The 21,512-nt window shown below is 46.3% G+C and overlaps 1 protein-coding gene across 3 annotated transcripts; it reads left to right on the top strand.

Moving 5' to 3' along the window:
- Nucleotides 1-1,131: 1,131 nt before the first annotated feature.
- Nucleotides 1,132-20,063, top strand: ROPN1L (rhophilin associated tail protein 1 like). Of its 3 annotated transcripts, none has more exons than XM_066374533.1 (6): nucleotides 1,132-1,215; nucleotides 1,415-1,547; nucleotides 6,566-6,689; nucleotides 8,034-8,195; nucleotides 15,935-16,110; nucleotides 19,903-20,063. In XM_066374533.1, exons 2-6 carry the CDS (start codon nucleotides 1,417-1,419, stop codon nucleotides 19,964-19,966), a joined length of 657 nt encoding a protein of 218 aa, XP_066230630.1. In that variant the 5' UTR covers nucleotides 1,132-1,215; nucleotides 1,415-1,416; the 3' UTR covers nucleotides 19,967-20,063. The 3 variants fall into 3 exon arrangements, with proteins under 3 accessions (XP_066230630.1, XP_066230613.1, XP_066230622.1); XM_066374516.1 differs by having other exon boundaries at nucleotides 1,136-1,215; nucleotides 1,374-1,547; XM_066374525.1 differs by having other exon boundaries at nucleotides 1,152-1,215; nucleotides 1,393-1,547.
- Nucleotides 20,064-21,512: the final 1,449 nt, after the last annotated feature.

Below are 21,512 nucleotides of genomic sequence, written 5' to 3'. Positions count from 1 at the left end.
AAAGTGTCATTGCCTTCAAAATGTACTAATTAACACCCCTCTCTCATCAGTGTATGAGCATCCTTGTTTTTCCATATCGTCATCAATGCTGTTTGACTATTTTCAGTTTTTGCTAATGCTGTTAGTTTGAAAAGGTATATTTTTATTTGGCGGATAAATTGCCAGGTAGAGGAGTCATGGTCGGCGCTTGATACCTTTAAGGAAGGAAGGAGGGCTTGTCATTGGCCCCCTCCTAGAAATAGTTCATTCTAGTTCTCCATCTTCCTGTCCAGAGATGAGCAAGGGGAGGCGGGTCTCTGTCCCTCTTTCATTCAGTATGGGTGTTTGGGGTGGCTGCAGCAGCCAGCCAGAGTACCGGCTAAACCAGGGCCCACACCTTGCGTGCTGCCCTGATCAGCATCATCAGAACAGAACGGTTGCTTGTACCTCTTCCACTTTTACCAGAAGTGGCTTATTTTCTACACCCAATCGTATTGGCTCAACCGCCCTACTTTAATAAAACAAGTTAAATAGAACCTTCTTTTGGCTGGAAACTCCCCACTATCTAAACTAAATTTTTAAAATGAGATCTGAAGAATGAGCACCCTAAGGGGAAGTGATTGGGCAGTGGGAACAGCAACCGCAGGGCGCTGAAGTTGGGAACATCTTTTGGACAAGCTGTCAGGGGCACGTGCAGGATGAACGGGGCAGTTGAAGAAGGCAGGGGTAGATTCATACAGGGAGACTAGAGCTGCCTGCACCGATCAGCCCTCGCAACTTTAACGGCATCCAACGTAGGAGGATCTGAGTCACTCCTGTCCCTAAAGATCAAGTAGCCAGAGCAAGAAGTGGGTCAGGCTTTGTGAATTCGTCGCTCATAGCCGGCGGTAGGAAAGCGATCATAAAGCCCTTTTCTAAGTGAAACGGTTAGCTCGTGCAGCTCTATCAGTCAGTGGTCAAGGTCGAGGTTGGGAGAGTACGGTCCGAAGCCAAACTGCACACGCGCGTTGCCTCCCTCCCGCACACACTTAGGCAGCCCCGCCAAGCCCTCTACTCCCCACCCTGGGTCTGAGGCTTGTGCGCGAGCGCGGGGCTAGGGGCGTGGCCCACGCGCGTCCCGGTTGCCGGGATACTGATGCGAAACAATAGCGCCGGCTAGAGCTCCTAAGCGGCTGTGTGTGGTCAGCTAGAGGGGGCGGTTGGCCCTCATTTTCCGAGGAGTCCGAAGATAAGCGGGTAAGAGGTGCCGCACGCGGCCTGGGCCTGGGGAAACCGGTCCCAAACCCGGATCCTGGACTCCGGTGCTGCTCCAAGCCCCGTACCCTGGCCCGGTCCCAAGCCTGGGGGGAGGGCGGGCGGGCCGGGCCTAGGCTGACTCACTTCTCCCCACGCAGCACACCTTAATCTTCCCAGTTTGGTCCTCATCTTTGCACAGCGATGCCGCTTCCCGACACCATGTTTTGCGCGCAGCAGATCCACATCCCCCCGGAACTGCCGGACATCCTCAAGCAGTTCACCAAGGCCGCGATCCGCACCCAGCCCACCGATGTGCTGCAGTGGTCCGCGGGGTAAGCGCCCGGGACCAGCGCCTCGTACAGCCACGGGCCCCGTGCCCAGGCGTGCTAGTGAACCCTCCTTCCTGGAGCCGTGCTCCGACGCCCAGGACACTTAGAGTATCCGCAAGACTTCACTTTAGCATCGGTGGTACCTACTCCTAAGTCTCTATCTAGAAAGCATCGTGGTTATTGACCATGGGACCAGAAATTACTGCAAAATGCTCGCTTATCTACCAAGTGGTAACAACTTCATTGTTGGAGATTGGTATCTATGCAGATAGACTAACACATAGAAAGCAATTATAGTCCCTTTATTTTATTTGTAAAGTGATTTTTACAAGGAGGAATTTTATGTCCATGTTCCTCCTCAGAGAATCCCCCCGGGGTCAGGTGCGCTGGCCAAACCAGAAGACTGAAGTCATGCTGGGGCCTCAGCCCAAGACTGCCTAAGGCACTGTCCAGCGTAGTTCACAGCAAATGAGTCTTCACAGTTTATTGGGGCAAACATTCTATTTCCAGGACCAGAAATTCCCAATTGTAAATTTACAAGTCAACAGACCTTAGAACCATTAAAATAAACTGTTTTGATTTTACAGAAAAGCTCTTTGACCCTTTTCAGTTAACAGACTTAGAAGCTCAATTTTATGCTCACAAGAATGACAGTATAAATTTAACTGGTTTATTAGCTAGCATATCAAGTTTTGCTGAACTCTAAAGTCTGTAACCAAGGTGAATTAGTTTCCTAGGACGGCTGTACAAAATCCCACACAAACTGATGGCTTAAAACAACAGACGCTCTTTTACAGTTCCAGTGGCCAAAAGTTCAAAATCAGTTTCCCCAGGCTCAAGTCAAGATGTTGGCAAGGCTTTGCTCTGTCTGGAGGTTCAAGGGAGAATCCACCTGTTTCTGCCTTTTCCAGCTTCTAGAGCCTGCATTCTTTGTATTCTTTAGCTCACGGCCCCTTTGTCCATCTTTAAGCCTGTAGTGTGGCATCTTCAAGTCTCCCTCTGTGTCTCTCTTTCTTATAAGGACACTTGTGGTTGCATTCAGGACTTATCCAGATAACTCGGGATAATTTTCCCATCTCAAAATCCTTACATAATAGGCAAAGTCCCTACTACCATGCAATGTAAGACCCACAATTCCAGGATTAGGACCTAGATATCTTTGGGGCCCTTACTGAACCTCCTGTTCAAGGCTCCTTCTTGTAACAAATCTGGAGCTTTGCTTTCTGAGAAACACTTCTTTCTGTCAATTGCTTCTGAAATAGGCACTCAATGTTCTTGCCAAAAAAAAAAAAAAAAAAAAATTACGGCAAACACTTCTGTCAGTTGCTTCTGAAATAGTCACTCAAGGTTCTTACCCCCCCCCCCCCCAAGTTATGGCTTCTGGTTTTAACCATTATTCAAACTTAAACAAAAGATAGGACTCATAAAATTTATTTATATTCTACAAAACATTCTAAGATTTAATCATTTTTTCTTGGAACATTGTATTTGGTAACACTTTAAAGACAACTATTTTAAGCTTCACTTAAAAAGGCTTAGTCAAGAACTTTCTGAATGTTCCATGCAGCTAATTTCAAGAATAATTTGGGAGTTTAGGAGAAAAATCAGGCATTATTCATTAAGCAGTGTGTGTGTGATGGACTTAGATCTATTCCAGCTCTCAGAACAGAATCTGTAAGGATGTTGTTCAGAAGAAGGCGAATTGGTCTTTGAAAGATTTTGTAGGCAGATTGAGATTGAAACAAAGTGCAGGGTATTCCAAGAACAGGACACAGCATATGAACGAAGGGGCTGTGTTAGGAAGAAAAAAAGGATAAAATAAAAACGGCAGAAAACCAGGGTGCACTTGGAACTAACTCTGTTGTGGAATCCCAAGTAGATATTCAGGTTAGCATTTTCAGCTGAGGTTTTCCAGTGGCAAAGGTGGGACAGCTTTGCCCCGAGCCTGTGTACTCTGCTGTGATGTCGTTGCTGTGCCTTACGATGTCATTGGGCAGTTGTGTGTCACGCAGTATGATGGAGGCCAGAATTGACCAAGTACTAAAAGGCTGCTTTCATTCACATAGGCCTCCCGGGTACTAGCAGAGGCTAACACAAGCTAGTCTTGTCATTAATGCAGTCTTTCTCAGCCTCCGCTCATTTGACACTTTGGAGGGGACAATTTTGGGGGTGGTGTATGAGGGAAGTGGGGATGTAGAATCCCTAGCAGCATCCTGGTCTGCACCCACTAGGTGGCAGTAACACCATCCACACCCTTTGGTGACAACAAAAATATCTCTGGAAATTGCTAGTGCCTGCTTGGGAACAGAAGGACCCAAATTGCCCCCTGTTGAGAACCACTGTTGTACAGGCTCTATCAAGCTTGGGGATGGGTTTGATAGGTTATGAAGAGTTAAAGTTCATGAAGTAGGTGAAAACCAAATAGGAACAGTATGGCAAAACCAAGCACCCATGCTTCAGCCTGGCATTTTCGGCCTTCAGGTCCACATTTGTCTAACTCCTGCCTTCGTTTTGACTCTCTCTCAAACCATTCAGTAAACAAGATATGAATGGAGTTGTTTTAAAAACATGAAAGCAAAGTTGAATTTGAGGAGTGGAGAAAAAAATGGTTGAGATATAAGATTTGTTTTAGCCTATCAAATACTTATGGATGTTTTCTTACATATTCAGAAATGTTTCTAATTATTCATGTTTTTAAAATTATTACCTGTGACCCTGGTGGATGATCTCCTCTTTCTTTTCCTGGATATGTTGTTTCTTTTCATGGTGTTAGTTGTAGAGCCGCAAATGATGTGGCTCAGTAGCTGGTCGCCTCGGGCACGCTGGCCCGAAGGGGAGTGAGTTTTGCAGAAGAACCTGCCTGGCACCCTCCCCCCTCCCTGCCAGCCAGAGGCTGAGTGTGTGTGCCCCCTTGACATGTTGCCCCAAAAGATTTCTGTGCCCCCACTTGCCCCCTGTTATTAAGCAGCAATCTCTGTGGCCCAGAAAGGAACAATTAAAGGGAAAAAAATACTAAACAATAAAACAAAGTGTTGGGCAGATAAGATGTATTATGCTCACTTTGTTAAAGATTACGCTGCCCACGGGGAGGCTGTTGCCCAGGTGATATTAATGTGTGTCTTTGTGGGCAGTTAGAATCCTTGTAGCCTGGGGCTTGGTTTTGGGATTAAGCCTTTCCCACCTGTTTTGATGTGGGGCGGTGCAATCCAATCATGCCTCAGAGAAGTGTCTGTATTGGAGACTTCCCTATTTTGTATATTGGATTAGGAGTTTGGATTTCTACACTATAAAATGGGGACAAAGCGGGAACTTGCGCTTTGATAATGAGATTATCATTAGAGGAGAGAGCAGAGCAGAGAACAGAAGGAGGCCACGTGGAGTAGGCCAGGAGAAGCAGCCAAGATGGTGGAGTGCTGAGTGAGATGCCAGTTTGTGTAGAGTTTGTATCTGGGATAAGGAAGGAGATGGGGAACTGAGGAGAATAAGGCTGGTGAGCTAGAAACCTTTGATTCTAGGAAACTCGGATAAATCAGTAGCCTTGTGAGCACTGAATGTGATTGGGTTTTGGAGCCCAGTGTGTGTTTTTACTTGCCCGCCGGGTGCAAGCTAGGATTAAAGACTATGGCCCATCAGTTTTTGGCTCCATTGTTTCTTTACTGACTGTCCGAATCCAATGCGAACCTGCATGGGCCGGGCGGCTGTGATAGTGGCCCTGGCCGTGACTACTGGCTTTACACAAAGAAACAAAAGCTGGCAGGAACAGTGAAGGGTGGGAGAGGGGTGGCCTCAGACCTAGCAGAGTTATGCAGCCCACTCCCAGTGGAGCACATAGAAGACATCCCTGATCTGGGTGCCTTACAGTGAACAGGCAGAGATGCTTGCACTCAAGCCTCTGGAAAAATAGCAAGGCCTAGACAAGGGAAGACCGAGCCTCAGCTGTTCAAGTGGAATGACTGACCTTGACATTACCCTTGGGTGCTGTGGCTTGCATCTTCCATTTCCTCTGGCAACATTGCAGGATCACTCATGGTGTCTGTTTAATAAGAACAACACATGCTGTGTCCACTCAGTACTTCTGAGAGCCCTAAGACAGGACTGTCTATAAAGCCAGTAGTCAGGGCACCAGCACAGCCGCCTGGCCCATGCAGGTTCGCATTGGATTCGGACAGTCGGTAAAGAAACAATGGAGCCAAAAACTGATGGGCCATCATCTTTAATCCTAGCTTGCACCCGGCGGGCAAGTAAAAACACACACTGGGCTCCCAAACCCACTCACATTCAGTGCTCACAAAGCTACTGACTTATCCGAGTTTCCTAGAATCAAAGGTTTCTAGCTCACCAGACTTATTCACCTCTGTTCCCCATCTCCTTCCTTCTCCCTGCACAAACTGCACAAACTGGCTTCTCACTCAGCACTCCGCCATCTTGGCTGCTTCTCCAGGCCTCCTCCACGTGGCCTTTCTCTGCTCCTTGCTCTCTAATGCTAATCTCAGGATTAGCATTGCCAAGAGGGCAAGCTCCCGTTCTGCCCCCATTTTATAGTATAGAAATCAAAACCTTTCATCCAATATACAAAATAGGGAAGTCTCTAATACAAAGTCACTTATCAAAGATATGATGAGATTGCACCACCCCACATCAAAAAAGGTGGGAAAGGCTTAGTCTTAAAACCAAGCCCCAGGCTACAAGGATTCTGCCTGCCCACAGCCCACCCCCAACACACATTAATATCACCTGGGCAACAGGCTTCCACGTGGGCAGCGCCATCTTTAACAAAGTGAGCATAATATATTTCATCTGTCCAACACTGTCATCATCCTCACTTTACAGACAGAGACCCTGAGGTAGCAGAGGGTTAAGTAGCAGAGCTGAGTGGAGGAACTGGGACTGACTTGGGACTTCGGACTCTAGAGCTCTCCTCTCTCATCACTGTTAGGCTCAATGTTGTTTAAGAAAGTGTACTACTTAGTTATTTGCTTTTTGTGTATTGATGAGTCTTCAGAGATGTCTGTTGTTGTTAGGTATTTTTCAGCTTTGTCAAGAGGAGATCCACTTCCTGTAAAGGACAGAATTGAAATGCCTGTGGCCACTCAGAAAACAGATACTGGCTTGACTCAAGGAATGCTCAAAGTTTTGCACAAGCAGGTATAAGAGGTTTTATGTTATCAGTCAGTTTAACCTGAGAGAAAGCCAGGCTGTCTCCTTAATGCCTGACAGAAACCGCCAAGGTCATCCCCGCAAAGTGCTTTCCCTGCGATAAACCTTTGAGTTTCATTCAAAGAGGAACTTGTAGTGTTCAGGGCCTTTCTCTAGTTGAAAAGAACCCAAAATAGCTATTCATAATTAGCTTGTAGGAAAGTAAAATCTAATTTATTTTCAATGCCAAATTAAGATGCTTCGATGGTGTTGGACTAAAATAAAAAGGTCTGAAAATAAAAAAATATGACATTTTAGACATGGAGGTTGCAAATCCCTTCTTGAAATATGTGTTCATGAAAGCTGAAGCCATCATCCAAAAGATGGTTGCCCTGGGATGCCTGGTTCCGACCCTCCCGACAGTCTGGGTCTGGCCTTGCCCTCACAGCCTTCATGAGTCTTCTCCTGACTACCAGCTTGCTTTTAGAGAAACGAGTTAATAGGAAGTATATCACCCAGCTATGAGGATCAATGTTCATAGTGATTGGGTCATATTGCTAAATATGACACCAATGATATAACCTTGATTTTTAAATTGATTGGTCCCCATTACACATTTGAAAAATAATTTTTTATTTTCCAATTACAGTTGACATATAACATTATGTTAGTTTCAAGTGTACAACATAGTGCCTATTATACATTTTGAAGTACTATGCTTCTGTACAGGATACATTGACTTCCGAAAATAGGATTTTTCCATGGCACTCTCTTATAAGGGAAAACGCATAGCCATTGAAAGAGGGAGCTTGGGAAAAGATATGCTAGCATGGCTCAAAGCTTTTCACATAGAACAGTACTAGCAGGTTGCAGAAGGTATCCATTTTCATAGATTGTTTTAAAATAGTAAAAGGAATAAATTCTTATTTACGATTTCTCCCATGTAACTTTTAACATGTTTATGGGGTTGAATTTTAAATGTTTTTATTACATTTACTGAAGTTAATTTTTTATTACGAAGTATTTCACACAGATAATAGAGGATCACATACCCAACATCAGCATGCCTGTTTTATTGTTATAACACTACGCCATATTTACTTCACAGTCCTTATCTAAAAAGTAAATTGTCAGAATTGTTGTCAAGCTCACTGCCCCCACCCCTGCACGCGTGCCTCCCACTGCATACATCCCCTCTTCTCACCACAGGGCTGACTGGGTCATGGATCCAGAGTTCACCTGTCCCTGCATGGGTTTGGGTACTTGGGGTATGTTCAGGTATTCCCAACATTATATTACTTTGTGGGTTTTTAAAACTTATATAAATTGAATTATACTGTGTTTTCTAAACAGTGTAGCCACAAGCGAAATGTGAAATTAGCTGATCTTGAGAAGAAATGGAAAAATTTGTGCCTGCCAGTTGAAAAATTCAGAGCTATCTTGCAATTGGATCCTTGTGAACAAGAAATGGAGTGGATAAAATTTTTAGCGCTTGGATGTAGCATGCTTGGTGGGGTATGTACCTAGAAATAGCATATTGATAATTCTGTGTAATCATAGCTTTGGCTGAAAAATAATTTAGGTGTTTCAATTACTGAAGGAAACACATTTCTTTAGTAATTTTGTCTCAGAAAAGCCATGTTTTTCAGATACTTATTGTATTAGCAGACTTATAGTTATTTTAATTTACAGAAGTTAAATACTTATGAATACCTCAATTTAAAAGATGTTAACAGTAGGTAAAATATATGGATATCATTAAATTGTACTTAGGTTTTAGAAGAGAATGCATCAATGACTTTTTATTAAACCATACATCACTTGGTAAATGGATAGTATCTGTTTTCCTAATCTGTGGAGAGAGGCACAGAATTATTTTATACTTTAATTAAATCTATTATTAGTAACTAATACACTGCTCACAAAAATTAGGAGATCAGAGAACGTGCAGATACTCTAGTACTTTCAGCCTTTTGTATAGTGCATTTTCACCAATAAAATAAAAGTTGGTTTTGCATCTCATTTGCATAATTGAACAACTTTCTCTCACTTGTCATTTGCTTTTCTGATGTTCTTAATTAAAAACAATCAAGTGCTGCTTTTTTTATGGCTTTGTTATAAAGTACCGTTCTGCTAGGTTTATGTAGAGACACTAAGTCCAAATGAATTTTTAAGGAGTTTTATTAAAAGGAGGAAATTTAATATGCTGGCTGCATATGGCTAACACGAGGCATAGCTGACCCAAATCATGCGTGCTGACTATAGCCCTGAGGCAGGTTATATACCTTTGATCACACACAGGTTGGCGGGAAAAGGAGGAGGGAGAGAGATGACACAATTCATTAGCAAGCTTATAACATTCATCTATAGGATTTATAAAAATATTTCTACACATTAAAACTTACAAGGTAATACGATAGCAGAAAATGTTCTACATATAAAAAGATATTTCTAAATTTTCTAGTGTTTGTTTGCCATTCCTTTGTCTAGAGCAGGGGTAGTCAACCTTTTTATATCTACCACCCACTTTTGTATCTCTGTTAGTAGTAAAATTTTCTAACCGCCCACCGGTTCCACAGTAATGGTGATTTATAAAGTAGGGAAGTAACTTTACTTTATAAAATTTATAAAGCAGAGTTACAGCAAGTTAAAGCATATAATTATAATTACTTACCAAGTACTTTATGTCGGATTTTTGCTGTTTGCCTGAATAAATCTTTATACAACAACTTACTGTAGTTAAATCTATCTTTTTATTTATACTTTGGTTGCTCCACTACCGCCCACCATGAAAGCTGGAACACCTACTAGTGGGCAGTAGGGACCAGGTTGACTACCGCTGGTCCAGAGGTATATACATTGATTACACATTTTCAGGAGGGGATGGGGAGCCTACATGGCACCAGGGAATAAGCATTTGTAAGTGGCCCGTTAAAGAAGGAAAAAGAAGAGAGGAAAAGATTTGCTTAATCTCTCCCCCCTCTCCCCACACCTGGCTAGGTGTTTACCCTGTTTCTCACAGAGGTGGGGGAGGGGGAATCTAGTCTCCCAGCACAAAATCTTTTTACAATACAGTGTTGTTGTCTATCCTGAGTTGGTGCAAATCACACACAAGTATAAGAATCATATTTACAAAATCTCTCTGTATGCTTAGCCCAAGTTATAAAACGCCTTTTAAGCTTCCTAGTAAAAAGGGGGTTTTCTACACAGTATGTCTCTGCAAGCCAGAAAAACTCCCTCTTTCCTCTCCTGAAATATCAATTCTTCCATTCTTTGGTACCTTACCACAGCTTCAGATTCATTTTGAAGTATCCCCTCATTTTTGTGAGCAGTATAGCTACAGTACAGCTTTGCTGATGTTCAAGTATAACCAAAGGGCTTGGGAGTGAAGTCCCAGACAGCCTGCTGTTCTGAGGTGAGAGGGTCTGTGAGCCCCGGAGGTCAGGCGGGCGAGGGGTTGGGGCTGGAAGGACATTGGCCCGCCTCCCTTCGGAAGTCTAGAATCTGCAGCTCAAGTGTTTGAATCAAATAAGGGAGAGTTACCACTTTAAGCTCTGAAGAAAGGTGGTAGAGAAAAGAGAACTTTCTTCACTGCAGAAATGAGCAGTTCCTTTTACCGTACCCCCCCTTCAGTCTTTGGACCCAGAGAACATAACCGGATAATTCATATTCCTCACTTCATGGTGCACAGTCATCTTGGGTCCATACATGAGGCTCTTTGATTCAATTTTAATGTTTAAAAATCACTGTATGTAGCACTACTCAGCATGATTACTACCACTAACTAACCTACTCGCCTGAAGGCAGGCTTTCCTGAATCTCATGCTTCCATTTTATCATACGTATACCCTGAGAAATGCCTTAAGTGTAGTTAGTTTTATCTTTATGAAAAAATAATTATGTTGTTAGTAAGATTCTGGAACTTTTTTTTAATTGTCAATTAGATTTTGCCAGCTACTTATCTGTGTCATTACAGACAGCAATAGATCATGTCCTCTGCTGTGCAATACTGTGGGGACACACTGCAGTTCACGTCTATTCATGGCACCAGGGAGAAACTGAAAGCCCAGGAAGGCCAGGTTTCAGGCTGGTGGCAGCCTAATGTTGCTCACAATGGCAGTGTTCCCTGGTCAGCCACAGCGAGGGCAGTCAGCCCTGGGCCATTGTGCCACTGGCTGGATACTGGCTGACCACGTAGGAAAGACAGGTTCCAGGGTCATCAGAAGAGTAGTATCTCAGTGGCGTGTTATAGGCAAAGACAAGTGAATTTAATTATTGGAGAAAATTTCATGTCAGTTTGTCAGTTTGCTCCTCTAGACCTCTGTGGAACTAAGATTTTAGTAATATAAAATTAATATCAGATATTTGAATTAATGTTTATAGTTTGTGCCTCTAAACTTAGTTGTGAAATTTAGATTTTAATAATGATGAGAAAGCAGGATATTTAAAAATTTGGGATCCATTTTTGTCATTTCTTTTTCCCTAATCGTGAAAATGAAGCACAGATTTGCAAACACAAAGAATCTGTTTTGGAAGAGACGTCTCTTATCCGTTGTGTGGTGTGCGACACTAGGTGGAGACATTTTGTCAAAGATGGAGCTTCATTTCCTAAACTGCCCAGTGGGGAAGGGACAGAAAAGAGCATGCAATCCTCTCTCTTCCTGTAATATGTTATATGGGGTCCAGCCCTGTCCCCTAGGCAAGCCACCCTGGCGGTAGTGTTCGCTGCTGGCCTTGGCTCCTCTCTCCTGGGCTCCTTCCTGCAGGGAAGCCCTGGGAGCCAGGCCTTATTAATGCCACTGTGTGTGCCACGTTGGCGGGGTGCCTTGGAGGTGCACTGACGTGAAGCTGTGACTTCCAGGAGACAATTCTTGGTGTAGTTTGGCATTTCAGCATTTATTTTTATGCTTTAAAAGAAAACCTTCAAAAAGGGAAGAAATGAAGTGAAGTGGGATGAGTAGTAGTTTAGAATGGGCTACTACTGCCTTTCTCCGTAGGATTTCTGTACAGCTGGAGTCTAGTCTCTCTGCTTCCATGGTGGGTGCTGTTCTTGCTGCTGTGTCCATATCTGCGTGGCTTGTGGCAGATCTATTCTCTGTGCTCTAGAATTTCTCTTAAAAATCACTGTAGCCCTGGCCAGAGAGCTCAGTTGGTTAGAGTGTCATCTGGACACACAAAGGTTGCAAGTTTGATCGCCAGTCAGGGCACATATAGAACAGATTAATGTTTCTGTCTTTCTTTCTCTCCCTTCCTCTCTCTCAAAAGTCAATTTTAAAAAATCACTCTAGTCAGATGAATCAAGTTTAAGGTTTCTGCAAAGACTAGAACCTAGTTCTTCATTCCTTCCCAAATGTGTTTGGAGCACCGCTTTGTGCTGGGCCCTGTTCTGGGTGCTGATGATTTCAGAGTGAATGAGAGAGGCCGGTGCCCCTGTGCCCTTGGAGCTGACATCCTATTATCTCCTTGAAGTGCTAATCTCTCCTCTGGCCATTTTTTCTCAACCTGCAGATGGGGATCAGGGGCTTTGTGGGCTGCCCCAGGCAGGTTGGGAGTGGCAGTGATTCCCATCCTCTTCCCAGTGCCTGGTATGCTTACCTGGCAAAATGATCACATCTGTATGTCACGACCTGTATCTTTACATTTCTTTAGCACCATGAAATGTCCTATAATGTCATTATGGGCTTTCTCAGTAAGTGTGTGCAGGGAATAGGGAACTTGTTTTTTGATGCTCTAAAAATGATAACCATGCTTAAAAAAACCCCCAAATTTTTGATCTACCACTTTAACGTTTAGGATCATTGATGATGGCACTGATCCAGTGATGGAGGTGGCGTCCTGGTTTACTTTCCTACCACCTTCTGTTCAGGCTTCCCCAGTTGGCCTCTAAAGCCCATTCTGAGATGGCCAAGAAGATTCCTTGCCACTTGAGGCCAGTGACAAGATACAGCTGCCCACCACGAGCAAGCCCAGGTGTGTTTGGAAACCACTCCCAAAGAGGAAAGGGCTGCTCTCGGGTTTCTGGGATCATCTGCCCCGAGCACCACTAGCCCATTACCGAGTCCAAGGCTCTCCCTCTGTGGGGAAGAGGAAAGGGGGGTGTCTTTCCACTGGAGCATCGCTGCGCTCACATCCAACCCACACACGTCAGCGGGTGCTGGAGGTGGTGGCCCGCCATCCCTTTCCTGGTGTCTGGCCTGAGCAGGTTGGCTTTATTTACTCTGGGACTGTGTCCCAGCCACCTGGAAAATGCCGATCTCCCTCCCTCACCTGCCAGGAGCCCCAGAATCGAGCTTGAAGTGAGAAATCCTGTGAGGATAAGACAATGGAGTGAAAAGGCTCGCATGCTTTTTGCAAATGAGATGTGGGGTTAGTACCACCATTTGACATTCCATCCAGCCGCCTCCTGAGCACACACAGGCCACACCTTAGGCAGCAGAACATCTCCGTTCTTCCTTCATGTGAAAGAGCCCATCAGACTCTGTTTCCATTTTTATTTCCATGCTCATTAGAAGGGACACTTTGGGGTTATGTGTGAGGTGGTCCTGTGTGTCATCACGACAGCAGCTAAGATTCTGAAATCAAAGAATTCCACAGAACTGGCGCATGGAAGTTGCTCAAGTGCAGTGCCTCTGCCCTGCGCTTCTCCCACACCTGCGCTTTAATTTCAGGTGGTGGCCCAGGCGAGTGCCTGGCTGTAAGGGAGTGAGCGTGTCAGCCACCCCCCTGGGGGGTCTGAGGCCAGAGGGGTGCCTGCCGAGGAGGAGGCCGTGAGCCAGAAGTCCGACTACCTGCAGCCCTTCGGAGCCGAGAAATCTGTTTATAAGAAACAACTCTCAGTGCAAAGCCACGGAGGTTGCTTCACGAATCCTTTTGGATATAAAAATTACTGCAAATCTTACTCTCAGACATGTTAACACCGGTCTTGTCATCGTGTCTTTGCAGAAGGCAGCGATGCTAGAATGTTTTGATGAATTTTTTTCCTTAAATACCTCTTCCTCGGGAGCACTTGAACCTCCAGTCACACAGCCCTCCTCTGCCTGCTCCTCCGCAGCTGCTGCTTCCCTGTCATCCTCGCTGGGCTCCCGCGCCGGGTGGCGGGGACCTCCTTCTACTTGTGTCAGATATAAAAGCAGAATCCAACATTGAACATCATGTCTTTGCAGAGTTTCAAGCAAGAAACACATATTGTGACACAACTTCTGTTTCACCAAGTCCTCTCTTGAGGACAGTCTGTTGGAGGGACAGCCTTGCTGTTCGTCAGGGACGTGCAGAAGACAAACGACTGTCTCCGGGAGCCCCCTCAGGACTGCCCTCCACCCAGCAGCGCGTCCCGGAGGCCAGGAGCCCCCTCAGGACTGCCCTCCACCCAGCAGCGCGTCCCGGAGGCCAGCGTGGGAGGGGGCTTTCCCGACGCCCTGCTCCCCAGCTGTCGGTGATGGGGAGTCTGTCCAGCCCTGGACTCCCCGGAATGTGGCAGCATGTCTGCCCCTGCCCCCCCCCCCCCCCCGAGCCTACCCAGTAGCTGTTATTGAGGTGAAATGCGGTGGCTACCAAGGTGGCCTGTGTCTGGTCTGCTGGCTTATTCTGGGCAAGTAGCCTAGCCTCTCTGGGCCCCACTGTCCTCATCTCACACGGTTGCTGTGAGGAGGGAAGGAGATGCCCCATCAAGCTTCAGACGGTGCACTTTGTGCAAGAGCCTCGTTTCTGTCCCACTGCCTGTGTCCTCCCCCTGTGGCACAGACATCACGGTTTTTCTCGCATGTTTTATTTACTGTGGGAACCTGGTTGAGCTCCTGGCACATTGAAGAAACAAACTGCCATGTCCTGAGAGGGCACATGTCCAGGACCTGCAGGTGGCCTTGAGGAGTGGAGGGCAGCCGCCAGCCAGTGCCAGCAGGGAGTGAGGCCCGGCAGTCTTACAGCCACGAGGAAATGGGTCCTGCCCACAACCTGAGGAGCCTGCGGATGGAACAGGCATGGCTCATGCTGACGGGGCCTGCAAGAGAACCGGCTCAGCTGTGCCCAGAGTCCTGCCCCACACAAACCGCCAGATGGGAAATGTGTGGTGTTTGGAAAAAACAGACGTGGCTCCAGCCCTCTGCATGTCCCAGAGGAGGATGGCAGAGTGCTAACCCACGCAGTCGCTGTTCCAGTCAAGCAAGTCTGTGTGGCTTTCCCTCAGCTGCAGCTTCCCCTGGGGCTGCCCTCTGTGCCAGTCCCACTGGTTCTTTGCCTGCTCTTTGCTCCTAAGTGCAGACCAGGTTTTTTCCTTCAGAAGCTTCCCTACAGGAGGCCCTTGGGCTGCAGTGTCTGCCCATGAATGTGGTGTAATTGCCCCCACCATGGTTGATGTCAGCCTACCAACATAAGATCAGCCATCTTACAGAATTCCTGGACATTGGACAGGCAGGTCTCGGGGGCGACTCCTGCTCTCTGCTGCTGCCGATCTCCGGTGGCTATAGGCTCTGGACCCTGCTGCCCCTCCAGGTTGCTCTTGTAAAGTCACCAGGACCAGACAAATTCTATTTCTAAACCAACTCTGGTCTTTGACACAGGCAACGGCTTCTCTAATGCATCTCATGCCCTCATGGCTGGAATGGCTTGAAGGGGAGGGTGAAACAGATCACATGCTCTGGAAACGTAGTGGTGGGGTGGCAGGCCTCCCTGAAGATGGGCAATTGGGCTGAGAGGTGAGGGTGTCGGCCAGGGTGGACGAGGGTGACTGATACAGGGAGCAGGAGAGAGCTGAGGGAGTGCCCAGCTCAGGGGAGGAGGCCTGTTGCTTTCCAGAACCGGGCCAAGGCCTAGGGCAAGGGCGGGCCCTCAGCGCCCAGTGGGCAGGTGGGCACCAGCAGGATCTTGCAGCCCCCACCCTCCACAGCGGCACCCCTAGTTGATAACAGTTTAATTTGTCCTTAGGTATGTTTTGGGGCCAGAGGAGCTGGAGGGTTCTGGGGAGGCTCAGGAGGTGTGTCTTTAAGGAAAAGGAGGTTTCCTCCTGTCTTTAAGTCATTTCCGTATTAATATAAAATCTGTGAGTTAAACATTTTTTTTTTCAGACCAGTTGCATCCTAATGAACCCTTTCTTTTTATTTCTTTTTTTAATGGCAAGTATACATTCACCGAGTTCTTAATTTAGATTAAGCTAATAGTGTATTTTGGGGGAGGATTTCTGTAAAATATAATCTTTGCTCCAATTTTAGCAAATCCAAGCAGTAATAGTCCCTCCCCACCCCCGTGTGTGATGTGTTTAGTCCTTGAACACTGCCATGAAGAACCTGTGCGAGATCCTGACCAAAGACCCGGAGGGGGGGCCTGCGCGCATCCCCTTTGAGACTTTCTCCTACGTCTACCGCTACCTGTCCGGCCTGGACCCGGAGATCCCCGCGATGGAGACGGAGGTCTATCTCACCTCTCTGAAGGAAGGCATGTAAGTAGACGCACTCCTTGACACGCGATGTATTGATGGTTACAGACCCTCCTGTCTCTCACCTCTTGTCTCCAATAGCTTGTCCCAGCTGGTCCGGCTGTGGGAGGAGGAAAGGGCCCCACCAGCTAAGCATGCTGCAGGGCAGGCAGCTTTCCTCCGTGGGGTTCGGGGCAGTGTGGGGTTTGAGTTCAGTTCCCTTCAGACTACAAAGGGAGGACATTTATCCTGTCGTGAAAAAAACTTTATCCAAATTTATCTTGATTCTTAAGTACAATAAGTCAAGTCGTTTAAAATCATAGCATGTTGAAAAGTAAGATAGAATTTGTTTCTCAACAATGAAACACAGAAATGGATTACTGCAGGAGGAGCGCGTGACTGGGCCCATGGACACAGCTGCTCACTGTGTGCCCCATACCGTGCTCCCCGGAGTGGGAGATGTGCAGAGGAAGAGCAGCCTGGGAGGGGGCAGGTGGGATAGGGTGCTACCCTCTCCCCGAGACCGAGGCCATGGCTCCATAGAGGAGGCTCCCTGAGGGTGGTGACAGCGCCCCTCATGGGCTTAAGCCCAGGAAGCCTGTTAATTACAGGGGTGGGGGCTCTGGGTGAGGTAGGATGGAGCCTGGCTCCCACAGACTTCAGCAGAGAGAGAGAGAGAGAGAGGAAGAAAGAAAGAGAGAGAGAGAGGGAAAGAGAGGACTTCCAGCACATCCTGGGCCACTGCCCCTAAGTGCCTGTGTGAGGGGGTCTTTCCCAAGCCTCACACCTTCCTTTTCTTTTTCTTTTTCTTTTTTTTTACTTCTTTTCCAAGTGAGAGGAGGGGAGGTAGAAAGATAGACTCCCACATGCACCCTGACATGAATCCACGCAGCAACCCTCGTCTGGGGGTTGATGCTCTGCCCATGTGGGGCCATGCTTGCAACCGACCTATTTTTAGCACCTGAGGTGCAGGCTCCATGGAACAATCTGATGTGCTCAACCAATTGAGCCATGGCTTTGGGAGTGGAAAAGAGAGACAGTGAGAGAAGGGGAGGGGGGGGTGGAAAAGCAGATGGGCTTTTCTCCTGTGTGCCCTGACCAGGAATCGAACCTGGGACATCCACATGCCAGGCCAATGCTCTTACCACTGAGCCAATTGGCCAGGGCCACTTCACACCTTTGATCTGGAGTTTTTGTCCCCAGCACATGTGTATGGATTGCCTACTTGGTGCCCGGGATGCAGCCGATGGATCATAGCACACTGGGCCCCAGAGAGTTGCAATCCTAGGGATGCCAGATGCACAGATACTCAGACAGCAGAGCTCAGGGTGGAGCCTGGACGAGGAGAATACATCCCCTTGGGCCCTGAGAAGCTCCGTCCTGCAGGCCCACCAGCACTGCACAAATGCTTATCCCCTCTTACCCTCCCCCACCTTCCATGTCCGGGATGCAGAGTGAGCCCAGACCAACTCTCACCTCACTTCCTGCATGACAGAACCCTGGCTGCCTTGTCCCTTCCAAGACATTTCCTCTCCTCCTGCCTTCCAGATCGCATTTCCTCGGAGGCCCCAGCCATCCGACTGTGCCTCTGGACCCCATAGTCCTCCAGTAGGTCATTTATCAACTCTGTAACCACTTCCTGTGGCTCCTCCGCTATTCCCCTTCTTCCCTTCACTCTGACACTGTCAGGCCTTTAGGTGGCCCTACCGTCTGCCCCATCAGAGTTTCCCTGAGCCGCCTCATCCCACACCTGTCCCATAGCCCTCCTGCCTTCCTGGGGACACCCCCAGGCACTCAGCAGACATGGCCCAGCCTGGAACACAGGCCAGAGGCATTTGCACTCTGCCCGGCATGTCACCAATTCCCTCCAGCCCGCCCTTCATGCCAGTGATAAGCCGCAGGAGGGTGACTGGCATCATCCTACCACCAGACCTGTTGGCCACTGCCATCTGACTTGGGGTCCATCCCCTCAGCCTGCTTCCCTCCTCCCAAGTGATGGGGGAAGTCCCCGCTCTCCCAGAAAGCTTCCCCCACTGTGCTGCCCCAGGGGCACCATAAGTTTCCTCCCACTGCTGGCTGGGCTGGACAACCAGGAGTGCTGGCCGATGAGGTGCTGGGGGCTGACTGTGGAGCACCATTGCCAGGACCTAGCCCGGGAGTCTTGGGAAGCTCCCTGGAAAGTTAGAGCGAGCCCTCTCTGTTGCCAGAAGGACGCTGGCCTGACGTGTTCATAGAGAAGTTTGTTCTCAAGCCCCTGGACTCTACCTAAGGTGAAAGTCCAAATAAAATTCCATACTATGATTTTCTTTCATCACCTGATTAACAGTTCTCCCCAGCTGTGGACATGGGTGCCAGTTGGCTCTCATTCTCCTGCAGCTTGAGGAGGACAGCAAGTGGTCAGGTGACAGGAGTCTTTCTCCAACGTTCTACTCTTCTTTTAGTGGCCACATGAGAGACTTTCCATGATGTAATTCCCCTGGGCCTATAGGAGAGGGTTGCTTTTTACAGTAAAACACCACTTAGAACCACTACTAATTTGTATTCATTTTACTTTTAAAATATGAGCCCTAAAGACAGATATCATTTTCCTCAGGACATTGAAACCCAACATTGTTGCTCTGGCTGGTTGGCTCAGCAGTAGAGCATCGGCCTAGTATGTTCAATTCCTGATCAGGGCACACAGGAGAAGCGACCATCTGCTTCTCCACTCCTCCTCTTTCTCTTCCTCTCTTGCTGTCCCCCTCCCATAGCCATGATTGGAACGGTTCAAGCAAGTTGGCCCTAGATGCTGAGGATGGCTCCATGGCCTCAATTTCAGGAGCTAAAAATAGCTCTGTTGCCAAGCAACAGAGAAGTGGCCCCAGATGGTCAGAGCATTGCCCTGTAGGGGTTTGCCGGGTGGATCCTGGTCGGGACACATGCGGGAGTCTGCTTCCCTGCCTCTCACTTAATTAAAAAAGAAAAAAAGAAAATCAACATTGTTATAGTTCAATATTTTTATAATACATCTACTGATGTTGACAGTTTACTCATGTTCACCATCTTTTAAGAAATAATATGTATAAATAAAGAGAAAAATTAAAAGATACTATTGTCAGTGCCAAATTTCATGGACATAAGACAGTTCTTTGAATTTCACTGAACAAATATTTTTATTTTATTTTAGTGTACTTTATTTTTATTTATTGATTTTAGAGAGAGACAGGAAAGGAGAGAGATGAGAAACATCAACTTGTAGTTGCTTCACTTCAGTTGTTTATTGACTACATACCTTGACCAGGGGACTAAGCCAAGCCAGCGACCCCTTACTCAAGCCAACACTGTTGCCCTGGCAATCTCTGAGCTCAAGCCAGCGACCTTGAGATCACGTCAATGATCCCATGCTCAAGCCATTGATCCCATACTCAAGCCAGCAAGCCTGTGCTCAAGCTGGCGACCTCGGGGTTTCAAACCTGGAATCTCAGAGTTTTGGGTCAATGCTCTTATCCACTGGTCAGGTGCACTGGACAAACATTTTAAACAGAAGAGTACTTTTGTTAACTGGTGACTAAAATTTGAGTTGTCAATAAAGAAAAATCTTTAAATATAGTACTGATCTTTTTCACCTAGAAATAAATACCCATTTTTGTATAAAAAAATAGAACTGTTTAATTTTTGAGGTAAGAATCACTGACTAGAGACCATAACTAATCAATTTTTAGGGTAAAACTTTTAAATTATATTTAAATTAAATTATACTAAATCATAGTTTTATGAAAGTTGTATTGTGTATTGTGAGAAATTACTAATAAGTGTCTTTATCTGTTTGCATTTTAGAGACTCTAGAAAGAATGGCATGATAGGACTTGCAGATTTCTTCGTTCTAAAGAGGAAAATTTAGAAAACCTCTGACAGACAACTCAGAAGACATGCCATTAAAACAGAGGACAGCATTTTAATGTCAAAAGAATGCTTTTTAAAATCTTGGCATAAAATACAACTTGTCACTAACCACATGCATACACTGTGTGAGTTTTTTTGATAATGGAAATTTAGTGTGACCTATGTGTTCGGGAGGGTCTATTGACAGGGAAGGGATTGCCCTTTACTGTGTTCTTGTAAGAGCCTTAAAGGCAAGTAATTTCTAGCAGGAGTAAAACAAGCTACTTGGAAGGGCGACAGGCAGTTTAAAACCGGCTGGTCTTTTTCATGGGAACCCCTGACCTGCAGGACGCAGGCACCCTTTCTTCTCTGGCAGCTGCACCAAGGACTGCCCAGGAGGGCATCTTCAGCCAGAGCTGGGTCTTCTCTGGAAAGGTGGGCCTGGAGACTTGTGCTCGCTCAAAGGGCAGCTGTGGCTGCAAAGCAAACAGGACAAGCAATGTGGACCAGCATGTGGAACAGGAATAAGGATCTGAGATCTTTTACGTGCTCTCTTTATATACAGTGTTACATACAACATGAGAACCAGTAGGGAGCACTGAATATTAGGAAACATATATACTTCTTGGCTAATTTTTCTGAGAGCCCAGAACGGTTTGGCTCGTTGCTTTTCTGCACATTGGTCACCATGCTGATAAATATTATCGGTGTTCCAAGACTTGTGAAAACCCAAAGTTAAGTGAAATGTTTTGCTGTTATCTAAAAAGTGTTTAGTTTTTTGCACTGAGCTGTGTAAAGTATATTTTTCATCTGAATACTACACTCCCTTATCTGAGATGTCGTTTGCCTGAACTTTTGGTCACTCTCCCAGTAAATAGGCAACATATAGAGATTACTCATAAATTTACAAGTAATTATTAGAGTTTTAAAAAGCTTTCACTATTCTTAAATTTCTTTTTATTTTTTTTAATAGTTGTACTCCATACTGCCTTTATTTTTTCTTTTCTTTTTTTTTACAGAGACAGAGAGTCAGAGAGAGGGATAGATAGGGACAGACAGAAACGGAGAGAGATGAGAAGCATCACTCATTAGTTTTTCGTTGCAACACATAGTGTTCATTGATGGCTTTCTCATTTGTGCCTTGACCATGGGCCTTCAGCGGACTGAGTAACCCCTTGCTCGAGCCAGCAACCTTGGGTCCAAGCTGGTGAGCTTTGCTCAAACCAGATGAGCCTGCACTCAAGCTGGCGACCTCGGGGTCTTGAACCTTGGTCCTCTGCATCCCAGTCCAATGCTCTATCCACTGTGCCACCACCTGGTCAGGCCTTAAATTTCTTTAAACTTTCTAAAAATTTGACTGCTCCAAAGAGTTTAAGTATTTTTCTTCTAACTGTAATGCCTCAATACATGGGGATCAGAAGAAAAGAAACCTTGGATTTTGTATAAGTGCAGTTGTGGTCATAGAGTGAACAGATGTGCCAAAGGGAAAATGCTGAGAACAGGGCAGCCCTAATGAATGCAGAACCCCGATGAGTGCTCCAGCATTACTGTCCACTGGTTGCAGA

This window comes from Saccopteryx leptura, chromosome 1 (assembly GCF_036850995.1).
Source record: "Saccopteryx leptura isolate mSacLep1 chromosome 1, mSacLep1_pri_phased_curated, whole genome shotgun sequence".
NCBI classification, from domain to species: domain Eukaryota; kingdom Metazoa; phylum Chordata; class Mammalia; order Chiroptera; family Emballonuridae; genus Saccopteryx; species Saccopteryx leptura.
Note: the sequence above shows the minus strand (reverse complement) of the source record. Positions and strands in the feature narration are given on the sequence as shown.